The sequence below is a fragment of the Poecilia reticulata genome, linkage group LG3 (assembly GCF_000633615.1).
Source record: "Poecilia reticulata strain Guanapo linkage group LG3, Guppy_female_1.0+MT, whole genome shotgun sequence".
NCBI classification, from domain to species: domain Eukaryota; kingdom Metazoa; phylum Chordata; class Actinopteri; order Cyprinodontiformes; family Poeciliidae; genus Poecilia; species Poecilia reticulata.
This window is the reverse complement of record NC_024333.1, coordinates 12,799,206-12,826,971: the sequence shown is the minus strand read 5'-3', so window position 1 is coordinate 12,826,971 and position 27,766 is coordinate 12,799,206. Positions and strand designations below refer to the sequence as shown.

The following is a 27,766-nucleotide window of genomic DNA, read 5'->3' as shown; positions in this document are numbered from 1 at the left end:
GTCAATGCTTATCTAACTCACAACAAAGCAAGTATTGTTTCTTTAAAGTTTGTAACAATCAGACCAATTAGGCAGGCGGATAATTGGTCTTATTGATAGCACTCAATGGTTCTAATTAATGCAAATAAAGACAATTCTTGATTTAGTACATGCTAGATTGAGTTCTACAAGTGCAGCTTAAGTTGTGACAAAAGCCTTTTTATACAGAACATCTTTGTAATTCTTTATAGTATTTTTTGACAAAGTAAATATCTGCTCATGGATAATTTGACATGTTTGGGTGGAGGGCAACTCTTTCTGGGTGCAGTATAATTAATGTGACAAAAATTTTTTTATCCTTCTTAGCTCCTCTTACAATGCAGCGATAAAAATCAAAAAATAAATCAAACTGTAATAATCTTCTTTACTTTAGGTACAAAAGAAACACTACAACCTCAGATCTATATTTAGCCTCTGAAAACCTTTGTCTCTGAGTCTACAGGGTGTCAGCGGAGACTTGACACTGTTCTTTAGAGGTGTCATTACCATGGTTGTTCAAAGTATAATGCTGCCGACTGTGAGGGTGGAAACTTGTGATATAATTGGTTTTGGGGAGAAGCTGTGACTTTTCCACAAGTAACACTCTTAATTTAAGATTCTTAACAAGTGAATATCACCATTTGGGAATTTCATTTGATGAGAAAAGAAGCAGATAAAAAGAGAAAAGGCAAAGCAAGTCATACGAATGAGCACTGACATGGTAATTGGCACAACAGGTAGCACAACAACTTTTGACTGCTTTGCTTCTCCCTGAACTCCTCAATAGGTAAAAAAGGGTTTGAAAATAATTATTACGTACAGATGCATAGAAGTTTTTGCTTTAAAAATGCAATCAAGCAAAACATGTAGTTGAAAAAAGATTAATGTTAAAGTGACAATTATTCATTAATCTGTGGATCAGCTGTAGAATGTAACTTCTACAAAAAAAATTTGTTTTTTTATTATTATTTTTTTTTAAACTGTCATGACAATATATTATGAGTGGGACAATCTGTGAAAAAAATGAGCTCCTCTGTCTTCTCCCAGTGCTAAACACAGAAATACAATCAGAGCAAGGAGGAAAGTCTTAGCGCTGTCAGTCATGCTGGTGTTTAAGCTGCTCTTACCTTGCCCTATGCTATGCTTCAGCTTCTTCCCAATAGCACAGCCTGCTTTAAATGTTTAGGCTAGTTAGCATGGCCCCTGATGACAGCAGATAAACAGTTTTCCTGTAAAGGTCAGTTGTTTCTCTGCTATCAGCTCATTGAGCAGCATGTACATGAAGTCGATTGACAGCATTAATACTGTCCTCCAGAATGACTGGTTGTTTCTGATGAGGAGCACTGGATTTCTGCAGATGGCAGGAGGAACTTGATCTCTTCACAGACTATCACATTCTGTACTTCTACATCATAGTGACAGTTTAAACAAATATGTAAAAACATATTTTTATCATAGTTACATATTGCAGCTTCACTTTATCCTTCAGATTTGTTTATTTGCTGTTATTTATCTACACTTTACTTTTTTTAGTACATGACTGTCAGGAAATAATTTTTCATCAAAAGCAGTTTTATTGGACCTTGGCACTTGTATGACTTACAAATATTTTCTCAATTATTTTCTTAATGTCAGATATGATACAGTTATAGCAGAAGAAAAACACATCATCTGTAGAGTTTTCATGTATAATTTATGCTTAGATTGTTTTAAAATATTTAAATCCTACATGATGTTTAATGAAAACAACATGACAGATGTTTCCCTGTCAATATTTACTGAACAAAGATTAAGAAAATTGAAATTATTTCCAACTTATTAAGTGGCTCCTAAAACCCAAGATTAGGGGTTTAATGCTTCAACTCCATTAAAAGTCTGAATCACCTCATCAGCTTATGTCAATTTGAGCAGAGGCCTGGTATCAAGCTTTTTATCTGATTCAGGTGGAAGAAGGTTGCGCCCTTCAACAGGACTTCAGGTCCAAACCTTAGTTTTATACCAAAGCACTAGAGGTTTAAGTTTTTTTTTTTCTTTTTCTGCACCATTACTGTATTGATGAAGTTTATAAGAATACCTTAACAAATGCAATTGAAAGATGAAAACAATCATGTTAAAGTTGGTCTCCAAGGACTGAAACAACAACCTTTAAACACCTGGAAAATCATTGTGGGTTTTAAATGAAGATTTTCTTTGACTGTCTCAGGGCTTTGGGGATCATCAGGGGACACAAGCCTAAATTCAAAAGACAGATCTTAGACCTAATTTGGCATAAGCTCAGCTCTTATTCTTCAAAAACAAGAGTTTCAATTTTTAAATTGAAACCATAAGAAGAAATTGTTCTTAAATCCATTTGTTGTCATCCTGACGGCCAAAAAGAAAGATGCTGGAGACGGAAGTGCAATCCTTTACTCATGTCCTGTTGAGACAAACATCATTTCACTAACACTTGTTGCTATTTGTTTTGGTCCTGTTCTACATGGCAGACTTCTCATCTTTAACTCATCTGGAATCTTTGTCTTCTTTACGCTTTTAAAAATATCCATTATGTGTTTCTGTCCCATTGAAACGATGATACACGGATTTTAGCTGAGATATCTGTAGCAGTCCAACAGCGAAGCAAATTCTGACAACAGATTCAAACAGTGTTCAATAGAAAATACACAGAAAGAAACATTTGACTGAAGCCACATCTCAATCCAACCAAAAGAGAATCATTGGAGAGAGGATGATTAACATATCATCTGTATTTTGTACATTATCTTAAAATGTCATGAAAAAACAATAGATATATAAACAAAATTTAAAGAACAAAAAGGCCTTAAATGTGTGACATGCTTCTTCAAATATATTTTTTGTATATAAGTAAAAATAAAGCTTCTAATTTCGTTTGAACGTTGCTCACTTCTGAACCATTAAAAATACACTTTTTTTACTACCATCAAGTGCTTTTCTCTCCCAGTCATTGACCAGACATGCATGGAAAACATGAAACAAGTTTTCTTTTACATTTATCGGCACAGAAATCTGTTAGCAACACGCCAGCATTATGCAGTCAGGAAGCAAGTTGAAGCAATCAAATTTTTCCTCACTCCTGGCTCCTGCAGCTATCAGCCCCCATCCAGGCCCATGAAGACACCGTTGGATTGAGTTTGAAAGATGATAATAGACTCCTGAGGAAACTAATCTATTTCTAAAGAAGAAAGGGGTATGAATTCTCCCACATGCACCCTGTCTCCACCTGTCCACTCTTCAGCAGTTTTCACCCTTGCAGTTGTATTACTGCACAGTTGCTTGACTAAGTCATAAAGCATAACTTAATTTTGATTTTCAGCAGTATAAAAGGGAAAAAAAGGCATTTCATACATACCTCATAGTTTAGCGTGTTTTTATGCATTTGCATAAAAAAGTGCCAGTTTTAATACAGAGTAATTGTTTTAACAGCCTTTTTATAAAAACTCAATTTCACCATATACAAATATTGCAACTGCAGGTTTAACAGATTTTTAAAAAAACAATCTGTACTGTACTGAGAAGTACTGCACTTTGCAGTAGTACAATGATGCATAGATATTTACAGAGTATTTACTAAATGTACAGTAATACAGTTCATTTCAGACCAAACATTTACAGCATTGCTATTGTCTTATCTTTCTCATTATAAATAAGTCATTATTTGACTATTACCTTATCAAAAATAACTGGTATTTTCAAGCCACAATGTGCAGTTTCACACTTTGCCCAGGAAAAGTTCTGTCCAAGTCATTATTATATTGTCATAATGACGTCCACTGGCTTCCTCATCTTGGGGTAAATAAGCTTAACATCTAAATTTAATGTTTAATGGAGCAAAAACGCAGCTGTTACAAGTCCGAGATCATATGTAAGCAAGGCAATACTAGGACCCAGATGGCTCCAGTCAGTCTGAGGCTGTGAGATTTGCCATCTATTTCTGAGTCCTTGGCAGGTGGATGATGATAATGATGATGTTTGTAATCACTGGTCACATCTGGACTCACTGCAGAGAGAGAAGAGATGGAAATTACAGTTTGAAGGATGCTCATTAACAGCATGACATTTGGATGCATTGCAATTTTACATGTTAGAAGGACAAGGACGGTTTATTTTACATTTTGTACATGCCAACAGACATCATAAAGAAATAGAGTCTATCTTTGAGTCCATCTTTGAAAGTCTTTCTTTTCTTCTCTGTGAGATTTTGTTCAGATGTATAAAAATTGGGTTTCCTCCTAAAACACGAAAATACAAAAATAATCAAGAAAAAATAGAACATAAGAACTTTTTAGGGTTACCACTGCACCAGCTGGAGAAGTAGCTCCTTTTTAAAACTATTGCTAACTACTACTATGTTCATGCTCTGGAAGCATATTTTAATTAAGTCATGTCAAATACTGTTTGTTTTTTCAATTAACCTTTATGTAAGCAGGAAAAAATTGCATTGAAAGAAAATAACGTTATTTAAGAAAAAATAGGCACATGTTATTAAATCAGGCTGGAGAACGTTTAGTTTGGAGGTAAAAAGAAGTCGGTGAGATTTATACAGTTAATTTCAACATTTTCTGTAGCGAGTTCCAGGATAAGGAAGCAGAGTGAACAACAGCCTTCTTACCCAACTCAGTCAGAGCAAATGGGACAGAAAGCAGCAGCAAGTTTTGTGAGCAAAAAATATAGGAGTCAATATTTCTCAGTGCAATTCCAGTACAGACAAAGGCCAGCAGAAGTCTGAGTAATGCTTTGTAAATAAAAGTTAACCAATGGGAATTGTGTCGGGCAGCCAGACCACACCGCTCCACCCATAATAACAACAGTTTGTTGATATTGTGCAGTTTGTAATGAACCTCAGAGAAGAGGAGTAGACATGGCCAAGCATCCTAAAATGATTGTCTGGGTAAAAAAAATGATTTTGCTACTTAACTACATCCATTTGTTTCAGTTTAGGCTGGATAGTGGCACAGTTGTTAAGTTTTTCTTTATATGCTCTCCCCATGCATATGCGGCTTTCTCAAACTGTCCACAAATATGAATATTAGGTTAATAGGCTACTCTACATTTCTCTCAGGAGTGTGAGTGAATGCGTGTGTGTTGTTGTTTATCCTGTGTGTCTCTGTGTTTCCTTGTGATGTACTGTCACTCGATTTTCTTTTTCCTTCTTTCGATTTTCTGTCTCCAGTCCAATTTCCTAAAACTAAGTTATATATAAAAAAAACAAAATTTACCTAACCATGTTGCAATATACTGCAGACCAAGACCATCTCTTCTTTTTTAAAACAAAATTTAATTCATTTCCTGGCAAAATGGATGTTTCACCCTTGCAACTTTACTTCACCCCAACAAAATTGTCAGAAAATTGAGACAACCCTAAGTGACTTGTGAAAGCATTCAAGGTCAAGGTTAAAATTTGAGTGAAGACGGCATTATATGTTCTATCAAATCCCACACAAGGAATTTATGTAGCGTTTGATGGAGCAACTTATGCTGGATATGTTATGTTTTTCATTTCCCTCTTAATTACAACTGCAGCAATAATGCCTCATACATCTTTTGCAGCTGCAATACATTAGCGCCCCTGTTAAACCATTAGGGGAGTCTGTTAATTTTCCACTACCCTATAAATAGCGAGCTGATGCAACCACAGGGCACCTTCATCCTCCATCTCGTCCCCCGGAGATGCAGCAGAGAGCATCCTGGGAGCATCTTTGTGTCAACAGACACAGAGTGTTTATGGCAAGGTGTTAAAAGTGTTAAAGCCCATTCAATAGCCTCACAAACTAGAGTCATGAAAGTAGTTCATGAGATGGAGCATTTGTTGTCTTTTTTTTTCTGTGTGTAGAATCCACCTGCTTGTTTTTCTTAAGCTAACGGAGTAAAAGTCAGCGTCAAGCCATCATGACTGGTTTCCATATAAACATTTAAAAGTAATGCATCAATATCGCCTCCGGTTCTAATGTTAGAGAACTGCAATCAATAAAACAATTCAATACACAGATTTATTGTGACATAGGAAAATGGATCAGGAAGCCTTAAACATAAACAGTAACCAATTTACTCTTTTTTTTCCCTTTTACTTTTGAAATGTATTCCCCGGATTACCTGGCCATGAATTCAAACACCTCCCCATCTTTATGTCTTTAAAATTAAACCTAAGCAGACATCAAGTTAGACAGCTGCACCACACCAGCAGTCAACATCCATCTTGTTGTTTACATGTCTTTGGAGGCCTTTAGGGCTGGAGGGGAGAAATTCTGTGTATCCTGCTGTGTGAAATAGAGCATCCTCTTTAACCCTGCTGATGAAGCCTCAGTCTTCATTGTGAATTTCTTCCCCTGGGGGAAGGAGTGAGGTTGAACCCAAATAGATGACCAGCTGCTCAAGGATTCTGGAGTTTCTCGCTTAGGCCCAAGGGTCATAAGTCTGTCATGGGCTGAATTAGTCTCACCCACGCCCTTCCAGCTCTCCTATCAAAGTTTATCTCAGTGGCAGAAAAATAAGACCAGCTGTAGATGCCATTTGTACTCTATGGATTCAATTCCACTTTTTATGGTGTGGCACAAATGGAGCGTAATTCTTTTTACCCAGAGTGGGATCCAAAGCAGTTACATGATTTTGAAAAGACAAACAACAAACCTAAATATATGCTGTAATCTAATCCAGTGATTATGTAATTTACATGATGTCAAACAAATATTTGTAAAGTGCCAAGTCCAGCAAAAACACACACAATGACACATTTCTCACCAGATCCAATGTGTCATTTCTGCATGTATTACTTATTTAGAAAGATTGGTACCTGTTGTGAAAGCAGATGATCATGTTGTCTAGTCAACTGCCTATTGATTGCATACCACAGAGCTCCAATGATAGCATACAGCTCACTGACAGGTTTTACACAAAAGCACTGAACTGTAGCCTTCACTAGGCTCCTCTTACTGAAGATACAATGTTTATAATGCAGCAACGAGCTCTAGACAGAATGGCTGAGTATCTGTTATGATGAATAAACTATGCAACTCACAGAGAATACTCTTATTTTAACTGCTTGGCAGTTTGTGTGAACCTCAACCAAACCCATGAGCATGACCTCTTAATTTAGAATAGAATAGAATAGAATAGAATAGAATAGAATAGAATAGAATAGAATAGAATAGAATAGAATAGGTGTAACAGCAGCAAAGTGACAGGCAAATGGAAACATGCAAATCCACACAAGGTTAATTTTTCCTTGTATGTTGGGAGTTTAAAAAAAATGTATAGCCTGCATATTTTGCCCCCAGTTATTAGCTGGGGTCAGGTCACTCTGCTGCTAGTCAGGGCTTAATGTTCTTATGTGTAGGTCATTAATTCTTAGTCAGACATTTCCACTTGCACCAGCTGCACATATGTGGCATCTCAGAGTAGAAAGGCTCATGCAACACATCCAATATAATGTGTGACAGGCTGGTTCAGTGGGAGATGAAACTGTGCATGCTGCAGACATAGGAAGATGATGCTGAAGCTAGCCGCATATCTTCCAACATCACTGTAACCCAAGGTAGAGGAAAAACGGTATGACAGGTGTGAGGTATTAGAATCATTCATTTTAGATTAGAAAGTGCTGTGTTGAAAGCGAAGGCAGATACAGATCTCAGAATTATTCACAGCTGAGACTTATTTATCAATTCATCAACAGTCCATGTTTAGCATTTGTGGTTTCTCTTTTAATCTGTCTTATTGTGACCACATTCAGATAGTTGCAACCATGATGACACCAAAACCCTTACGATTATGTGTTTGGACACCATTTCTGAACTGAGTGGGCTCAGATCAGAAATGGTTTTATCTGAACGTCTCTATGTATTTTCATAGAAATTGCTGTGACATAATCCATAGTGAAACAATGCAACCACCACAGTAGGGATTAGGTAATATAGGGTAAACAAAAAGTAGGCAATTTTAAATCATGTTACATTATATATTAGCATACAGTAGCTATAATAACAAAGGGTACAACCTACAAAGGTACAGTTGTTAGAAATAAAAACTGAAGATGTTCAAAAAAATAAGTAATATTTCTGCAATGTAACACCCAGTTGTGTGAAAAATAATCTTTAAACTCATGAACTAATTTCTCAAAATAACATGTAACAAATGCAGCCATTCTCATTTGGCAGGCACATACTTGATTACAAACAAATACATGTTACTTAATAGCTCTCTGACACACACGCACACGCACACACACACACACACACACACACTGTATTGACTTTGCACTGCAGCTATTATTATACACAGCCATCAATGCAGACTGTTCTGGCTCTAAGTGGGTTGACTTTATAGATCATAATGAAGGTCCAGACGAAGGAATATATTACCTCTCTAAAAGAACAACTACATCCTCAATATAATAACCCAGCAGAGGTAGCACATTTCTTGATATGACTCATTAAATGGTGAATTTGGTCTCCAATCACTAAAAGCTGAAATGACCTTGCCTTTTTTGGGGGGGGACCCAAGAATGAAAGATTTGAGAAATTGGTCTGTAATTACATGTTTTGGTAAATTGGCTCCAGAGAGGATAGGCTGTTTGAAAAGGTCCACAGGCTGAGGAGAGACATGTGTCAGGAAGCGAATCCCTACAACGGAAAAAAAAAAAATCAATATAAGCTGGATCTTGATGGCTTGGACAAACAATGATCAATAGCATGCTAACTGCTTCGTGAAAAATATCTAACAGCAGTGGCACAAAAAGTTGTTGTAGATTTACACTATTATATATATAGTGTAAATATATACACTATATATTTTCACTATTTTTCAGTGTTTCTGTATGAGTTTTAGAAATTGCTTGCCAAACACACCCTCCTTTCCAATACACTACTGAGTTTTATTATTGAGAAGAGTTATCCAACATGGAAACAGTCAGCTCATTACCCATCTCTTTCAAAAGCTGCTGCTTGTTGTTGATCCAGTTGAATAAATTAAATGGTAGACTAATCAAGCTGCACAATAAATGACATGATAAAGCAAGTCTCACATTCGGAGCATGAAAAACCATAGTTTTCTGTTGTAAATTCAACATAAAATATCTTATTTAGTGGCACATTTAGAGCGTAATATTGCCACAACCCCAGTCTGAATTCCCTGTCTGAATATAATTACAGAAGCACCCAAAATGTTGATTTTACTGCAGATGCAGATGTTTTATGAGTAGTGATTAATGTGGCTGTGACAGCAGCTACAAGCAGCAGACACTGTACAACGGGGATTTTTTTTTTGATTCATTATTAGAGCATTCCGATTACCACCTCCATTTAGTGAAGAAAAACCCAAAGACAAATGGAAAGCTTACTTGACCAAAACTACACAGTTCTTATTTCGTAGCTTTTTTTTTTTTCTAGCTTACCATTGCTGTACTTGGGATATAATTATTAACACTTTCACCCTTATTCTGTAGAAATGCAAGGCAAAAAACACAGCCGAATGACTGTAAGGCTGACACACTGGTAGGTCCACAAAAAGCTTTGATTTTCTGAAATACAGGTGTCTTTGCACTGTGTTTCAGAAAGTAGACAATCTACCTACTGTCTATTGGATAACAGTAGGTAGACTTATTCTACAATACATACATAGCGCTTCTACAGTTCAAATATGGATCTAAGAAAAACATTACAAACAAATGAAAAATGCAGTGAATTTGAAAAGTAATGGCTGTAAAAAAATAATCATAAAAGTAAACTTAATAAACTATTCTTTTTGATATGAGTCCCAGTTTTAGTTTTAGTAAAAAAAACTGTCGTTATTTTTGGAGTAATAAATATAATTGACAGGTCTTGTTGCAACTCTAACTTTTGCCAGTTTTCTCCCTCGTGTTAACTGTACTCTTTGTAAACACCTCTGGTCATTGCTGAAAAAGGATGACTGCAGAGCTTTTTCAAGACAACACATTTTCTTAGTTGCAAGTCTGAACAGTAAAATCTTTAAAATGTAAAGGTAATAAAAAATGCTTTCATCACAAGTACAATATCCTCAATAGTTATGTTTATTGAGCACAAGACTAACAATCTTTTCCCAACAAAACCAAAACCAAGTCTTTGTTTCAGAGTATTCCCACCCTTGACCTTTTTTTAAATATTATTCATTTAACAAAATAATACATTTTAGTTAATTAAGGAATAGACCAATATAAATCACAAAATTCACATACATAGTTTTCAGCATTTTTACAAATAAAGATATGAAATGTGTGCTGAGTGCTTGTATTCAGATCAAACAAGACTTTGATCTAAAGCTTCACATGGTATCAATGGCTGAACATTGTTCTTCAGGAGAGTGAAGATCTGCTCTCTAGTGTCAACTCTCTTAAAGCCTTCAAGAGGTTTTCTCGCAGGATTGTCGTGTATTGAGCTTTCAAATAAACTTTGATATGATTTCTGCTCTTCCTGATATATAAAGAAATCCTCAAAGCATGATGCCGCCATCAGTATGTTTTACTCCAGAGGTGGTGCGTGCTTAGGGTGAAGTATGATGTTAGCTTTAGAGTTGTACATATGAAACAAAAAGTTAAATTTTCTCATTTGACATTTTTTGACATGTTGCCGTGTCCATGTGGTTTTTCCATATTGGCCAGATTTGTGCGGTGTAGTGCTACTACTGATGTTTGGACATCTGCAACTTCTCCAGATTTACTGGAGGGACCTTGGTCATTTTTCTCTTTGCCCCACCTGTCAGCTTAGGTGGAAGGCCTTAACTTGGTAGGTTTGTAGTTGTAATATTCTGATGATGGACTGATTAGTGATCTCTGAGTTTCTCAAAGTCTCACATATCTGTCAGCTCCCTGGTCTTTTTGATGCTGTTGTCTAATGTTCTTCCACAAACCTCTGAGGCCTTCACAAAGCAGCTGCCTTTATACTGGGAGTAAATCACACACTAATGAACTTTATTTTTAGGTCACTTCTGAAAGCAATTGGTAACACTGGGATGTATTTGGAGCTACCAGAGTAAAGGGGGGCTGCAATCAAATGCATTTGTTTTGTAATAGTCTTGTAAACCACTTAAGCTTTTCCTTCTTTTTCACAGCTATGCTTTGATTTAGAACACAAAATTCCACTGAAACACTTTAAAGCCTGTGACAGCAATGTGACAAAACATAAAACGTGTTATGAATACTTACAATATTACTCATCAGCTTAAAGCTTGGCCCCATAGTATTGTTGGACCTCTGTACATGTTTCCTTGGACTCTAAAAGGCCATCCAAAAAATGTTACTCATGAGAAACTACATGCAGTTTGAGTGTGCACAATATCACTGGGGTTCCCGCTTGTTCTTGGATGAGGAAATCTCCTTCATTAAAATGATTTCAATTATAACTTGGAGACAGGTTTTGGAGAAAACAAGCATTTATATTTGATCTAATGTTTTCCCTAATAAATAAACCAGACAACTGAATCCTTTTAATATGATGTGAACAAGTAAAGTTGAAAGGATTAGGCCACAGTATTACAGAAAAGCGCAATCAAAAAGCAGCGATTCAATTTTCTAATCCTTTTCTTCCAAAATGTTACCATGTACTTTGATGCTAAGCGGATGAGTAAACAATGGCTCAAACCACTGGCTCAAAGGCGATTTCTGAGTAAATATTAATCCAGAAAATGAATCCAAAATAAATTCTAACAGATGACAGCTTTTGTTTTGAATAGAAGTTTTGTTAGCAATATCTTGAAAGAAGATATTTCGCTCTGTGACTTCAGAGTGTGAAAATACGCATGTGGCAAAGTTCATTAGAGCTTGTCAAACCTAAACTTGTTTCCGTAGGAATGCAATACCTTCATCTAAAGACTTAAAGAAAAATCCACAATAGAAATCATATGTATCCACTGGCTTCAGCTTAACATTTCACCACAAAATATTAGAAAAATAGATGTTTTTAAAGCACTTCATTGAAACTCTTGTTTAGATGAGCAGATCTAGACAATGACAGAATATATTCATGTCATAAATAAAACAAAAATGTCATATTTATATGCTTAGTATATAAGCATGCAATTTGAGTTGTTCTGTATGCTCTGGAAAAAAATGTTTTTAACTAGGAAAAATGATAAGGCTTTCAAAACTCATCAAAGTACCACAACTATAAACACGGAGGATGCAAATGAAACGCTACATCCAGATCTTTGATACAGATTGATCTTCTGTTGGAAACACCAGTTAGGTAAGTCTTTTTTTGTGTGTTTTTATAATGGTCTTTAATGGCGGATATGTTCAAAGGGTGATGTGCACCGGGTGTCCACTGGACATGTCTGGAGTGCAGAGTGTCTGATCAGAAGGAGCCACATTTCTCCTAGTTCAAAGTATTTCTCTCTGGCATCTGCTCATGTTAAAACTCTCACGTTTGACATGAATCATGTAGTTGCTCTAAGTTTATGAGATACAGATTTCTGTTAAGTGTTCTGTTGAGATTGCCTGTTTTTTTCACTTCTTTGTATAAAAATTGGGTGAATTATCCTCTAAAAACACTTTTTAATATAAAGAATCAATCCTTTCTTTACTTAAGAACTGACTGTTATCATAAGTAGTCAGAAAATGAGCAGATGCCTCTTAAAGCTCTGAAATGTTCACAGACATTCTAAAGTATTGTGTGTCTTTCTTGAATTTGATACCATTTCTTCTGATTTGTTCATTAAATAATAAAATGTTTCTATTCATTATATCTTTGTACAATGTTCTTTATGTCTGTCATGTCAGTATTCTACCTGAATTTATACATTTCATTTTGCATAGTTTTTATTATTATTATTATTATTATTATTATTATTATTATTATTATTATTATTATTATTATTATTATTATTATTATTATTATTATATATTTATTTATTGCATTATCCTACTTTTTTTTTTAACCCTCTGTGATCATGTGTTTCCATTAGCTTGTCAGTAAAGGCTGGTAAAGACAAAGGATAAATTTCAGAAATAAGTTTGAGGGAAATAAATACACAAAACAATGCCTCTATTCCTTGTATTTCATGTATATTATATTCAACAGTTGTATATGAATATATGTCAACATCACATCTCCAAAAAAGATATTCACATCTTGCTTCACTACTAGATGGTGTCAGATTTTTTTTTCTTCCAACAATACACACTATGTATTGTAGGGTTGCCACAATGTCAACCAGACAGGCAGTCATGTTCCTACATACATAATAAAGACACCCCCTTTGCCCCCAATCCTCCACACACACAAACACACACCCCGACAGGCTTTTAATGTGTAGTGTTAAGCTACTTCAGGGATCAGGGATAAGCTGAATCTATAGAGCCATATAGAGCATGACAGCCAGGATACATACATACAGACATACATATTTCCCAGTTGTTTCTGCTTCAGTGGTTTTGTTTACAAAAGGAAAATAAATGAGCAGAGGAGAAAAGCAAGGCAAAGAGAAACCACCTGAGACCTTTAGAAGAGAAAGCTCAGTGGTCCCATTCTCACACATTAATTCTATTCAGCTCTGAGCCGGGTGCCCTCTCAATTATACTCAGACACCCACACACAACAGAATAAATTAAATCTTTATCAGCAAAAACTGCATCATTTTGTAACTCATTGTGAATTCATTCATCTACATTGTCTGTACAATTTCAGTGTTTAATAAATTACCAGTTCCTAATGATTGATCCACTGCAGTCGCTATTTTCCTCGATTCCCTTCTTCATTCTTTTTCTGAATGATGACACAATCAGGCTGTGTCACTTTTGCATTTCTGGCACCTCAATCAGAGCCAAAGGATTCTTTAAGCTGAATTAAACCAAAACATGAGTATGCGCACGCATGCACGCACATGCGCACGCATACACACACAGTAAATCTATGTACTGTAAGCACACAAACACACACACTTTAGAAGACAGTAAATTTCTTTAAATTATTTAAAGATTATTTGGATTTATTAGACCTTTTTTTTATGTTATCATGTGAATTCTCCAATGGTCAGTCTCCTACAACAACAACAAAATCATTTTGAAGCTTGAACAAGGAGCTAACAAGATAAATAAGAGACAAGAAACGTATAAAACTGTCTTTTTAGTAAATTATTCTCTTATCTATGACTTGATTGTTTATTTGGTTGTTCAGTGATTGTGAATTTACCATCTCACAAGGCTTCTTACCTGATTGGATCATTGTTTGTGTTACAAAGGTGTAATTTGTTAATAATAATCTATACTAGGTTTAACAGTCAAAAGCTGCACTGATCATTATGTTTATGACAGCTTATAAAAGGAGAGCAGATTTTTACATTTTTTCTCTTCAATCAATATACATTTGTGTAATTAATTCAAACTGCTTTCACTTAATGTCCAATCTGCTTTGAGTGTTATGACCAAATTGAATAATGTGAATGCAGTTTTTAGTGTAAAACTATGATATGGCATTACGTTGTTTGCCAATATTCATTTATTATTATAATCAGCTTTTTCCTCACTACACCTGAGATATTTCCTCAACATAATTGTTTTTACTTTAACAGTGGCACTATCTTTGCATCTTGTTATTGTCACCAAGCTAAAGGTTAACATATTTCCTATTGTTCATAAATTACGCTGCAAGATTTATAGTGAAATATTTTCAGAAGTTCACTAATTCAGTCATAAAGCATCAAACATTGTATCATAAATAAAGTGTATCAATACTTTATTAACATAATTTACAATCCTAATTTATCATAGGATGAACCCAAACATTAAATAGGACTGAATTTAGTAACAACAGATGTCAAAACGACAACTTTTCTATTTTAAAGTGATTTGAGATGTTATTCCTTGTTGAGTGTACATAAAAAACAATCAACGTATTACAGAACTTAAAATGTAAATGCAAAAGAAAGTATAGTAATACCACTAATTAGGACAACACAATGCAAAAAAAAAAAATTTTGAAGGTTGGAACCTGAGCTGATGCTTTTGTCTTGTCTTGGTTTGATTTATTGGTAACGCTATATTTGACGGGGTGTGAATAAGACTGACATGACACCGTCATAAACATGACATAACACCTGTCATGAACATGAACGAGTCCTTATGAATGTCTATGACTGTTGTCATGAAGTGTCATTCAGTAAATAATGACACTTTTAATGCAAAGTTGCTCTAAATGTTGCATTGAAAGTCCATTAAAAATTTCAACTTTGCATTAAATTATTATTTACAAAATCATGCAAAGTTGGCACTTTTAATGGACTTTTAATGCAACTTTGAATTAAAAGTGTCATTATTTACCGAATGACACTTCATGACAACAGTCATAAACATTCATAAGGACTCGTTCATGTTCATGACAGATGTTATATCATGTTTATGACAGTGTTATGTCAATCTTATGCACACCCCTTCAAATAAAGTGTTACCGATTTATTTATTTCAAACAGGTATTTCAAGTAGCAATCAGTAAGACAGAGAAAACATGTGCATGCATAATCAAGAACAAAATAATTTGTTTACCACTACTTTTCTGTTTGAAAAGGAGTAGGAAGATAAGATGAGCTATGAAGCAACACCAGTCCTAGACCCAATGTCTAGATGAAAATCTATGCATTTTTTTAGGTTTATAGAAAAATGGTAAGAAATTGAGCAGATTTTTCAACAGACACGTATGTTTTTACCAACCAAGCTACATGTGAATGGATACTATTTGATATTGTAGCAGGAGAGTTTTTTGTGGTAGTTATTTTACCAGATGGGCAAAGTAAAACAAGTAAATGTGTCTGCATCTTTGCCTTGGCATTAAGTTCAATAAAGACACATTTGTTCCCTCTTTAGAGAGACTGCCTATAAACTCTTAAAAGCCAAATCACCTTAAAGCAGCTCTATCTCTGTTTCACCTTACTTCCTCTACCTCTTATACTTAAAGCTAAAGTATTTCTAAATCTCTGTTTTGACCTCCATTAAAACCGGCATCCATCCTGCTTGTGCTCGTATAAAGAAAAGCAGGATCAATGAGATCTAATTTAAGGCAGGAGCATTATTCTGAAAAAGAAGGCCTAGTGCCTCTCTGCATGGAGCCAGAGAAATGATTAAGTGCCCTGGTTTTATCCCATATGGCTCTGATCCACCCGTCACAGAAGAGGGTGTGCATGTCCAGGATCCCATCACCCCCAGCCTCTATTACATCCTCAGAGCAGTCAATACAGGGGCTCTGACCACCAGTCACTCACTCTCATGTTGCACACACAGGCAGAATACAAATCAGCTTGGAAAAGCCAAAGCTCAGCATCCTCTCTGTGTCCACACCTTTACTTCACCTCTTGTGTTTCAGATAGCAAAGGTTTGTGCAAACAAGAGGGATGAGACTTACAATCACAATACAAGTGCAAAAAGAATCTTAGGTTAAACAAATTATTTCATATAAAAAATGAAAATAAAGTAAACTTTTTTAAAACTGCTACTAAACTCAAAGCTACGTCACAAAGAATCAATGGTGAAAATACACTTGTGCAGCGATTTTTTATGTTGTCAGTCAGTTGTTATATAGAAAAAGAAAAACTATTTGGACAATGGATTGATTGCAAAGGGCAGAAGTAAGTTGCTGCATTGGTCTGTGCCTCTGGGAAATTATAAACAAATGTACTAGTTTTGTTCATTTTTATTACTGAAGATACACTAAACAAAACACAAATAAAAAAAGAATACTGCTGGCCAAACATAATGTTTTATCGTTCTCCAAGTCCACGGAGAAAAGCCAAACCTCCAAAAAGCAAAAAACAACAACATCCTTCGAGAATAATAAGCAATACTCAACCCACTTAATATTGTATCAGATAAAGTCAGACAGTGTTAACAAAAAGCGGGGGTGTACTAAATTTTTCATACACAGTTCCGTTTTTCCACAAAGGAAAAGAAATCGTACGGAGCTGATCAAACTGACATGCTGGTAAAGGTCTTTGCAAACTTCCTCCTCTCGGTCTTACCCTTCTTTTCTGTAGCAAACATCAGCTCACATCCTCAGAATTAATCCTCATGGAAGTCAGCCTCCTGCAACCACAAACTAACCTCGGCTGCTTTTAAACAGCACAGGGTCATCCAGCTGTTTCATCTCTTGCTTCACAAAGAACTCCAACTATAAATGAGGGCATTAAAGGCTTCGCAAACTTTTTCCTCAGTCACCCTCCTCACAACAAGACAGTTCTGTGAGAGCACAAAGAAAATCTTACTTCACAACAACTTTGGAAAACTACTTGGTTGTGGAAACTGTGTAATTGACTATTTTTTTTTTCAGTCAGTTCTAAGAAATTCTTGGGAATTAAAACCAGCAGCTGTGCCAAACAAATCAGTCATAACAGCTGAGATGAAGGTAAAAATAGGTGCAATTTTGTTGTGTTTGTGTTGCACACGTTTAATCGTACATCTGGTTGCTTTATTTGTATTTAAGCTCTTGCAGCATCCACATTGATTTAGAGTCACTTTCTAGGGTGGATTTATCCAGAAACATTGCAAAAACAATGTTTTCCACTCTGCTCAAAATTGATCACAATATTCCCCTGTTAGCTGATCGTGACATCCTATGGCTCACACCTAAACGCAGTGTAAAACTATTGCTTTCCCTTATTTTTGTTGTCTGCAGTATTTCTGGTAAATTTATGCTGCAGTGGCCAAGAGTGACCATTTCACTTCTAAGTCAAAATGTGTAGCTGAACACCTAGAGGTCAAGTTTGCAGTTTAGTAGAAAACTACTCATGTATAACATCTCCTACATCTGGTGTTGGATTATTTTTGTTGAAATTCTAACTTTAGTTTTCTACTAAATATGGCCAATGTGATTTATAACTCTGTGTTTCCTTTTGATACAATCCTTCCATGTTGAGTCATTATAACTCAGTTCACAATGTTTCTCACTGCTCCCGTCACTCATACTTTATATTTTTAATGATCTCAGATGAATTTGATTTACCTTTTGGTTAATCAAAAAACAAACACATGGATTTCTCCCCAACTGATTATTATAACATGAAGTTTGATTGTAAAATTATAAATAGCATCAACATACAGTGTAGGATGCATCATTCACATTTCTTGATCGACTAAAACTAATATGCAGTATCAAAATGTAGAAATCTGAAGAAAACTGCAAGGATGTTATATGAGACCAAACTAGCCCAGAACAGCATGAAAACTTTAAAACTGGACATATTTGTTATGCTTTTGTGGGCACCATGATAGGCACTTTCACAAGCACATAAAACTGTTTCTCCTACTATGCTATTTCTTCTTAATGGTGCATGATTGTATTTCTGATCTAAAAATTATCTGGTCATGCATGTGATTATATATGTAAGCAGTGAAATTTTGTAAAATGCTTTGAATGTTGGGTCACTGGGTAAAAGAACACAAAACATAAGAAAGATATTTTCGACTTTCAAGTATTTTGAAAATTAACTCCCATTTAGCAACAGTATTATGTACATTTTATCTTCTATTTTCATATGTATCACAATTTCAAGGGATTGTTGATCCATTTGAAAATCACAGTGACTGCAGCCTGTTTGCGGCAGCATTATATTCAGGCTAGATGCTGAGCTCAGCATGGCGTTAAACGCATCACCAGCCAATTGGAACACATTGCCCTCAGTTTAGATCGTCTACATAATAAGATCTGCACAGACAGAGAGAAGAGATTAAAAAGGGAAGATGTTGCAAAGCCAGGCGTCTCTCTGTCAGTTCAACAAGTATTAATGAGACACCTTAATCAAGCCCTATTTTCCTGTCAGCGATCAGCTAATGTAAGCTTCAAAATAATATTATTATTTCCTTACAAATTATACCTCAGAGGTGGTTCTGTTTAAACCAACGTGGAGACAATCTGCTAATTAGCGCAGCCAAATCACAAACCCATATTACTCTTTTTAGAAAACATCATTTGCATAATACGGTTTTGAATTTTCACTGCTCCCTGTCTTATTAACCTTCCATTAACCTTTAGATAAACATAGACAGCTCTGAGCATTAGTCGCAAGGATCAAACACCAAATGCCTTGGCTGAAATTCATCGGACCAGCTGTAGAATCGCTTCAGGGTGATTAGGACACTGATAGATGCTCGGCTCACTGAAGATGAAGATCACTTCCAAACTGCTCAAGAGCAAAGAACATCTGGAGCTCAGGGTCGTCTACTTTCTTTCTGAACAAAAAGTAATGAGATGCTTTCATCTGGGAATTTCACATCAATGAAGAGTTCACACTGGTGGCAAAAACCCAAAACAGGGTGGTTAAATTATCAAAGTGTCTTCAAACGTTTATGCGGGGAACGCTGCCATAGTTTTTAACGGTGCAACTTTTTACAACAAGTACCAGCAGCTTTTACAGCAGTTTTATGTGACTGTCCTGACAGAGGCTTCTTGCACAAACTTGGTGGTTTCTTTCAAATGCCTGAGCGCAGCAATGTATCTGAATAACAAAACTCTTGCTAGGTCCAGGTCAAATGATGGGACATTTTGAATGCATAGAGAACCATCCTTCATCTTAAATTGCAACAACAAATCAAATGAGCAAATTAGCTTATTTAATTGCTCGTTGGATTTTGGATTTGTTGTTTCTTGGAGCAACCAATTGCAGCTGAATAAGGTCTCCACAGCCTGATTTAATCCACCACCAACCGCATGCACTTCTTTCAATTAAACTGATGGAAACTAAACATGATGGCTTCATGTCTGAATGAACATTCTCATTACTTTTTAATAGAAGCCGCACCAGAATTTTTACTGGGTCAGACCTAGTGGCATCTAGTTATCACCTTTCCCACTGCTCGAGTCGGAGCTACTTGAAGTCACATTAACCAAATAATACACGCAGTAGGGGTGGGTGAATTTTACGTATAATACAATTTTTTTTTAAGAGAAATGTGACAGATAATGCCAAACCGAAAAATTATAGCAGTGTAGACGTGGAGCTGCTGTAATGAGAACATTTTGAAGCATATCATCAAATGGAAATAAAGAAAAAAAGAAATTTGCAGGAGTTTTCTTATTCTTTTATTCACTTTTTTAAAGACGCAATGACACTGAAAAGGTAGCAGGTAAAAAAAATAATTGATGTAAGCATGAACATTTTTGTAAGAACAGAAAAAGTCCTTCAGTAGCCCAACATGTTCTATATGCTGAGATGTTCCAGTTTAAGGAAATAATACTGTGGGTATGTAAGAGTACGCGTTATCTACTGTGTGCCTGCTTGTAGTGCACGACAAGTCAAAATTAGGCTGGATATATTACAAAATGAAATCATGAAATTAATTTTCCTTTCAGTTATGAGAGTTGTGAATTGATAAATTTGAACTTAGCTGTCCTGTATAAACTGTGAAAATGAGGAAAGCTTATGTAGTCAAACTGTTAATGGAGGTATGCAAAAATTAACACAATTTCTAATAGCAAAAATAAAACAAAAGTTCTATAAGATAAATAAATAAATAAATAAATATATGTTTTTGCATCCCAGATCTAAAGAACATTCATGATGTGTGTGTTTACATTTGACTATGTCCCAGAGGAGGCCAGTCAAATGCTTCATGTTCAGCACAGCTCTTCCTTTGGTTGATTAGTTTTGTGATCCATTAAGTGGCTCCGTCCCCTCAGCAGGGAGCATGTGCCCTCCACCCTACCCTCAGAGGATTAGGGGAATCCCTCCGAGATCATCAAAGGAGCCCCAAGGTTAAAAGTGCAGACAGCTTTCTATGAAATGTCAGCAAAGAGTGCAGCACTTCTGCTGAACACCTGATTTCAAAAGCAGAAACTATATTAGGTCTGCAACAATATACCACTCTGACATTATATATAAAATCACAATATGTGCATAGGGGAAAAAATAACTTATTTTATATGGTTGCTTTATTGTTTTGTTCAATCTGAAATTTTAAAAGCACTGTATTTTTCCAGACTGTAAATAAATTTTGAGCATAAGGTGCATCAGTTAAAAAATGCATGATGAAGAAGGAAAAATATATTTAATTCACACCTGAGTATAAGTTGCATTCATGTAGAAATTGTCAAACGTGACATGATTTTGTCCATGTTATCTAAGTTTATACTTTTGTTTGGTTACTCTATAACTAATAAAGTTACAAATAAATATAATTCCAGTAATTCGTCTTTGTTTTTCTTTTCTCAAAACACAATAAGTTAAATCTATATAAGGTTTTATTTTTTTTTTTTTTTCCTTAAAAGTTCAAGTTTGTGGAGCCACGGAGTTTGAATCAAGAAAAAAACGTGTGAAGCTGCGGGACCACAAGTTTCATTTCAACACTCCCTCAGCAAGCACAGACAAGGTGTGAATGTGGCATGAAATGAGGTACAGAAGCAGGGCCAATTGATATTTAATTAATGTTAGGCCTGACTGGAAGGACTGGGCTCATCTGCTGCATGTCTTATCCAATATTCATCATTTACAAACAGGCTCCTGACCATGGCAAACTTCTCCTACAGTAAAAGACATCTGTGTGAGGCATATGCTTGGGGTCCAGAAGTATAAACTTTTAAGTCAAAGCAAAGAAGAAATGAAATATTGGCAAAACAAAATTATATCGGGATAAAGATTTCCATAAAAAAAGCCTTTGTAATTTAATTTAAAATATTTATAAGTAAAGCACAGCATGCACACCTTTGCTGTTTTGAAAGCAAAAAAAAAATCTGAGTACACCTTTTCCCTTTTATTAAACTTATGTTTAATTAATGAACATACGCTACAGAGATGAATCTGTGTGAACTAAAATGAGAAGATACATGTTTGGAGGACTGACATAAGAGGATAAGATTCATGTTAACCCTTTTATTATTGCTACACTGAGAACAAGGCATTAGAAAAAGAACAAAGTGTATTTTCAAAACATTATTTGAACACAAGTATTAAGTATAAAACATCAACTGATATAGATGTGCCATTTGTCAAAAGTCTTAGGTTTGATAAATTAGACATGGTGGATAGTAACTAGTTATATTTACTCAGTTACATGAGTAACGTTTTGAGAAAAAAGTACTTCTAAGAGTTTTACTGCAACCTACTTTTTATCTTAAGTTAAATCATATCATCCTGGAGAAATACAGTTTAAATTGCTTATATTCTTGTCCCTAAGATTAAATTTTAGTTATCTTTATATTAAGGTTCAAATAAAACAACTATTAGAATAACGAGTTAAATATATATATATATATTTTTAATTTAGCTCATTAAGTTAAATGAGCTAAATTAAAAGTAGATGAATAAAATCCTGAATCTCCTTGCTCCTCGGTAATATATTTTACTTACTTGGTCAAATAGTCCAAATTCATATCAATTTACAGCAGATTGGGTAAAAGAACAAAGTAAAGATTTTTCCTCTTTAACCAAAAGAGTTGTCTTTTTCTGAGAACATATTTGCTTTTCTGTTATCTTTATTTAAACAGGTGAATCTCATTTCAACAGAAGCTTCGTGAGGAAAGCTGCATCTCTCCAATTATGAAACTGACTAAAATGGTTAAGTATAAATCTAATCTTGCTCATTTTGGATCTTCTTGAAAGATCATCTTGCCAATGAAGGGTTATGAACAAATTCAGGAGGAGACAAGATATAAAAGATCAACGAAGGTTCCAGCACACAGTCGATATAATGAAACTATAAATTTAAGCTTCATTATTCTAAAGGTGCTATAGGCAGTTTGATTGAGACCGTTTCAATCTCTAGCTTCTTTCATGTCCCTAAAAATTCAAACACAGAAAAAAAAGCCTTCATTTACAATTACATTTTAATTCCAACTGTAAGTTAAAGGCAGTAAACACCTTCCCAGGCTGCTGTCCAATGAATTATCATTTTTCCACCCTGGGCCATCTGTCAGGCCCCTACCTTTGCCCACGTTACATTAAATAAATGCCTGGCTTCTCTCGGGGGTCCAGAGCAGCGTTATTAAACTGCCTACCTGTGTTACAATGATAGATCTCTCCGAAAGTTTGGGCCCAAACAAGCCCTGGTTACCCATAAATGCATAACATAAAAAGATTGCTGTTTGTGACAACCAGTAAAAGCAATGAAATAAGGCAGCACACAGCTGACTGGATTTTGAATTCTGAAAGAGGACAGCGAGAGCAGACAGAACAGCAAGCAGACAGTAGTTCAAGGACACGCAGGTTAACATAACCTAGCAGAGTACAGCTTAATATTAATACAAGATTCAGCATGTGATGCCTGTGTTTTTACAGGAGTAAAAAAATAGAATGTTAAATTTGAGCCAATAAAAAAGACTGCTGACATGATGGGGAAAAAACAATGTAATTTTCAGTTTGAGCAAAGATCCTTTTCTAAGGTTGTTTAAAACTGACATAATTTAAAAATAAAATCAAAAGTCGGGAAGAATACGCCACTAAGGCTAAAACTTTTATCCATGATTTAAGCTGGACGTTGTGCGGCCGATGCCAGGCAAATTCACAGCCATGAAGCAGTGCTCACAGATATGCTCAGTGGCAACGGTTCTATACAGTCGAGGCCACAGCCAATTAATTATGCAGTAGCTTGCTGACAGAAACTAGAGAGCCTAATTCTGCTTCTACCTCGTAGTCACAATCATGTCTGCTTGCCAATTTCCCCCACCAGGCGTAAGTGACAAGCCAGTGGATGTTGGGCGTGATAATGGATGGTTCTAATGGTCAAGCCTGGACCGCACATTAGAATTCAGGTCGATTCTTAGTAATGCACACAAGAAGTGCTGCCAGCAATCAATGCCAGGCTAATATGTGAAAAGGGGGTATGTTGAATGTCAGTGTTGCTGATCAATAACTATTCATTTTCAGCAACCGCATTTACACAAATGGGACACTTAATATTGTGCGATTGGATAATTACCACGCCCAATTAAGGGTGTGCGACACTAAGCAATAAATGGTTGACGGAAGACAACTGCCAAAAGGTGCTAATGGAGATGCACCCAGACTCTGATCGACACTTGGGAGATGGATCTTGATGTCTGCAAACTGTGGGACGCCAGCTAAACCCGGCAGGAGTCAGATAATCCTCTCTCTCTACCTCCATGGCATCGGGGATAATAGATGTCCACTCTCAGATTCAGCTTCAAAAGGAATAAGTTGCTCCAGAGGGGAACCGGGTACAAATACTGTTGCAAAAAACATCTTAAATGGATTTCCCCATTTTCTTCAAAACTCGAGTTTTCTTCTTCTAAATAAAAATCATTAAATGCAAAGGATGCATAAATAGCTGGCTATATACTTACAGAGACAGATCCCTGGTTGCCTCTTTTTCTAACTGCCTATGCAGCTGAGCAAAACACATTTTACTCAGCTGCAATAAAGATTATCTTGTTCAGGGGCAGACTGACATCTGTATCTCCCTCGTTCCAAACCACGTGAATCCTGAAAACATATTCAAAAGTCCACAAAAATGCTGCATGCCAACATGGCAGTCCTGCAGGAACACTCAAGCCACGAAGAAGAGTGTTCACAGCAAGTAGTAAAGCCCATGCACATCATGTTTTGCCAATAATCCTCATTAAAAGTAGGGTTATACTTGGAAAAACTCATTACTTTATGTTATCTTCAAAGCTTCTTTTGAAATCCGAAAAAAAAAACTATCTTGATCAGCAGATCAGTGCAGCCACATTCATGTGGTGTTAAAATTGTTTTTAAAAGCATAATTTACTTTTGATGTAGCCCCACATTTTTCAAAGGATCTCCATCTTTTATTTCACCAATTCATCTTGATTTTTAATTTACATCATTTGAACCGTGCATTAAAGACCAAACTCCCTGTACAAAAAAATAAAAAATAAGGACAACTGTCCACAAGACGTATCTCAAACATTTGTGATAAGAATGTCTGGGGTTTTCCTTCCTTTCAGTAACTTTACTCCCCACTGTTTACTCTTCACGAATGTTATAATTGGCTTAGATGCAGGAGATGACTATTACTGAGACTGTGAGAGAGGAAGTATTCTGATTTATCAGCACTGCCTCATTCCTTTATAAAGTTTGAATGCCCCTGTAGCATGGCTTAGATTTCCCTGTAAACAATTTGAACTTTACGGTGAAGAAAACACATATATCTTTACTGTGCATATTGCATCAATAAATATGCTTCGCTGACATGAAAAAGTGCATGCTTTTTCTTTGTACTCATGTCTACCTCTCAGTAAATAGTGAATATATACTAGAACTTCTAAAAACTGAGGATATTATTGGATTTGCCTTAATATCCAACTACTGGTTTAATTAACGTCCTTTTGGCCTTATCTGGCTTTAAAGGTTTACACATAAATCACCAAAGACACATTCAATTCTAAATGTGCTTCCTATTTCTGCAGTATTGAAAATTCATTCACCTTCAAACATACATAAAAACTCTAGCCCCAAAAGTTATTTTGGGGGATATTTAACTTAATTTAGAAATATATCCATTGAAAAAGCTGAGTGGTCATGAAAGTCAATTAACTTAAAACTTAATATCTAAAATACTTTATTTATGTCCCAGCAAAATATCAACATGTTACAAATGATGAATAATAATTTATTGGCTATAAATGATTTTTTAAACAAGAATGCATTTTTTCAAATACAGGTATAACGACATATTCGCTTATTAAAAGTCTCCAGGGCAAAGTCATCATGTCTCAAATAGGTATCTGTCCATCCATGTGCCCTGACTGCAGCTGGGCAGACAACGTGGCAATTACAGAGAAAAAAAACAAAATACACAGAGAAAGAAAAAAATTGCACTTTACATATTCAGAATTAATAAGGACAATATATCAGGTATGTTGTTCATACAGAAAGCAAAGTCCTGAATCTGAGCTAATCATCTCTACTTATTTATTTTGTGCGAAGGTTACGTTTTCCAGGGGGGGAAAAAATCTGAGCCAATTAGATCACCAGATTACAAAAGCACCAATGAATGTTTCTATCATTTAGTCAGTGAAATCTGAAGAGTAAATTCTAAGCGTTTGTGAAATTAATGGCCATCATCCTAAATTTGTTCAAGCGGACAAACATGAGCACATCTACGTTGAAAAGTATAGAAACCTGCCCTGTACTGTCTATGTGCAGGACGTCTTCTGTACATGTCATCAATTAAGTGACTGTGGTTAGAAAGAAGTGAGACTGTTGAGGCTCCGTGCGCCACACGCAGTGTTGTGACATTCAATCACTTGGACGTGGAAAATGAGTAATTGCGGGTTTTGAGTAGGCAAAACCGGGGAAAGAAAACGTGACTCCCAGAGGGGGATCACAGATCACTGACACATATCTGCTCTCTGATATCTGACTGATAGGATCAGGCGGTTGCGATTCTGTTGACACTGTTACACTTTCCGCAGACGGTTTTTCCAGTCAAATGTTCAGGCCTGACCGTAGTCGTCTGTCCAAAGTCTTTTATTATTTTTTGGTTAAGGCAATAAATAGCTATTTAAAAGTTAGAATCAGTGGCAATCTGCCGGCTGAAAACATCTCGGCAGAAAGCGAGGTCAAAGGAAATTGACGAGACCTGTTCGAAGTAGCAGGAATGTTGGAAGTTAATGAATAAAAGTGCTGTACAACAGCAAGGTATCCTGCAGGGAGCGTTCAGTGACGCATTTTATTGAACCTTGAAATGTCTGGGTCGCAGCACCAAAGAGCCTGCAAGCTTTCTTTACTGTCTGGCATCACGAGAGAAATAAGGCCATGGACAGAAAATGTTCAGATGATAGACTAGAGGAAAGTGTTTTGATGTGTGTCGCATTATGTCAATGTGTGGCAATAATTAGCTGTCAATAGCATCTATTTAGTTTGTATCAAAGCCATGAGAGAGGGTGATCTCATTCTGTTAGTGGTGTTTCTTGGCACACCTAAGGGCACTTAATGCCAACAGAGCATCATTAAAATGCTGCACCGTTCTCTCCACATCACTAGCAGCATCTAGCAGCATCCCTTCATTACTCCAGTCAACAATCTCTCTGAGAGGAATGTCCAGCTGCAACATAAACAAGGCAGCCTCAGCAGCAGCCCTAAATACCTGAGCAAAAAGCCTTTCAGACTGTCTTAATTTAATATAAGTGTCTGTAATGTTTGAACCATAAAAGATAAGTCATATTCATCTGGCTCATTTGTTCCAGTTTAATAGCAAAGCAACTTCTAAATGTTTAGCTTAAAGCAGGAAACATATCTGTAAAAAGGCAATTAAATGTATTTTCAATTTAATATTTGTTGTATAATATATTACTATTTAGTATAGTGTAGTTGTGGTTTATTCACAGGAAAAAAAAAACAGAATAAAGCATGTGGAAAAGAAGCCTCTTTAATGTTTTACAGTTAAACATCAATAGCTGATCTTCAAGAAAATTGGACGCATTCCCTACACAGTGTCTGAGTCAAATTATGCATCATTCACAATGAAATTACCACGTTTTTCTGCTTTTACCTGAATGTACTTAATGGAGCTGAGATTAAAATGAAACATCAAAGCTAAGAACATTAGAATATCACACAAAAGAACCACAAAATGTGTTTACTTTTGTTTGAAATAGTAGCTCATTCTATAGTTTACCATAATGTACATGCTCTTCAAATTAAAGATAAAAACAACATTTTAACTTTACCATGATTTTTTTTCACATCTTATATGAAATGTTTCTAAAAAAATATGCATTTGAAACCTCATATTTACTTACATTTCAAAAGGTATAAAAAAATCTTAGTGTCCAAGATTAAATCAAACTAAACCTTTCCTGTTTTAGGTCAGATAGGTCAGATAGGATAT

The 27,766-nt window shown here is 35.7% G+C and overlaps 1 protein-coding gene across 1 annotated transcript in view; it reads right to left on the bottom strand.

The window, feature by feature from the left end:
- Positions 1-2,410: 2,410 nt before the first annotated feature.
- The window catches only part of gpc5a (glypican 5a), a 130,709-nt gene continuing 105,353 nt past the window's right edge, over positions 2,411-27,766 (bottom strand). Inside the window, exon 9 of the mRNA XM_008404364.2 lies at positions 2,411-4,033. Within this exon, the coding sequence (XP_008402586.1) occupies positions 3,879-4,033 (155 nt within the window). The 3' untranslated portion in view covers positions 2,411-3,878. The remainder of the gene's footprint in view (positions 4,034-27,766) is intronic.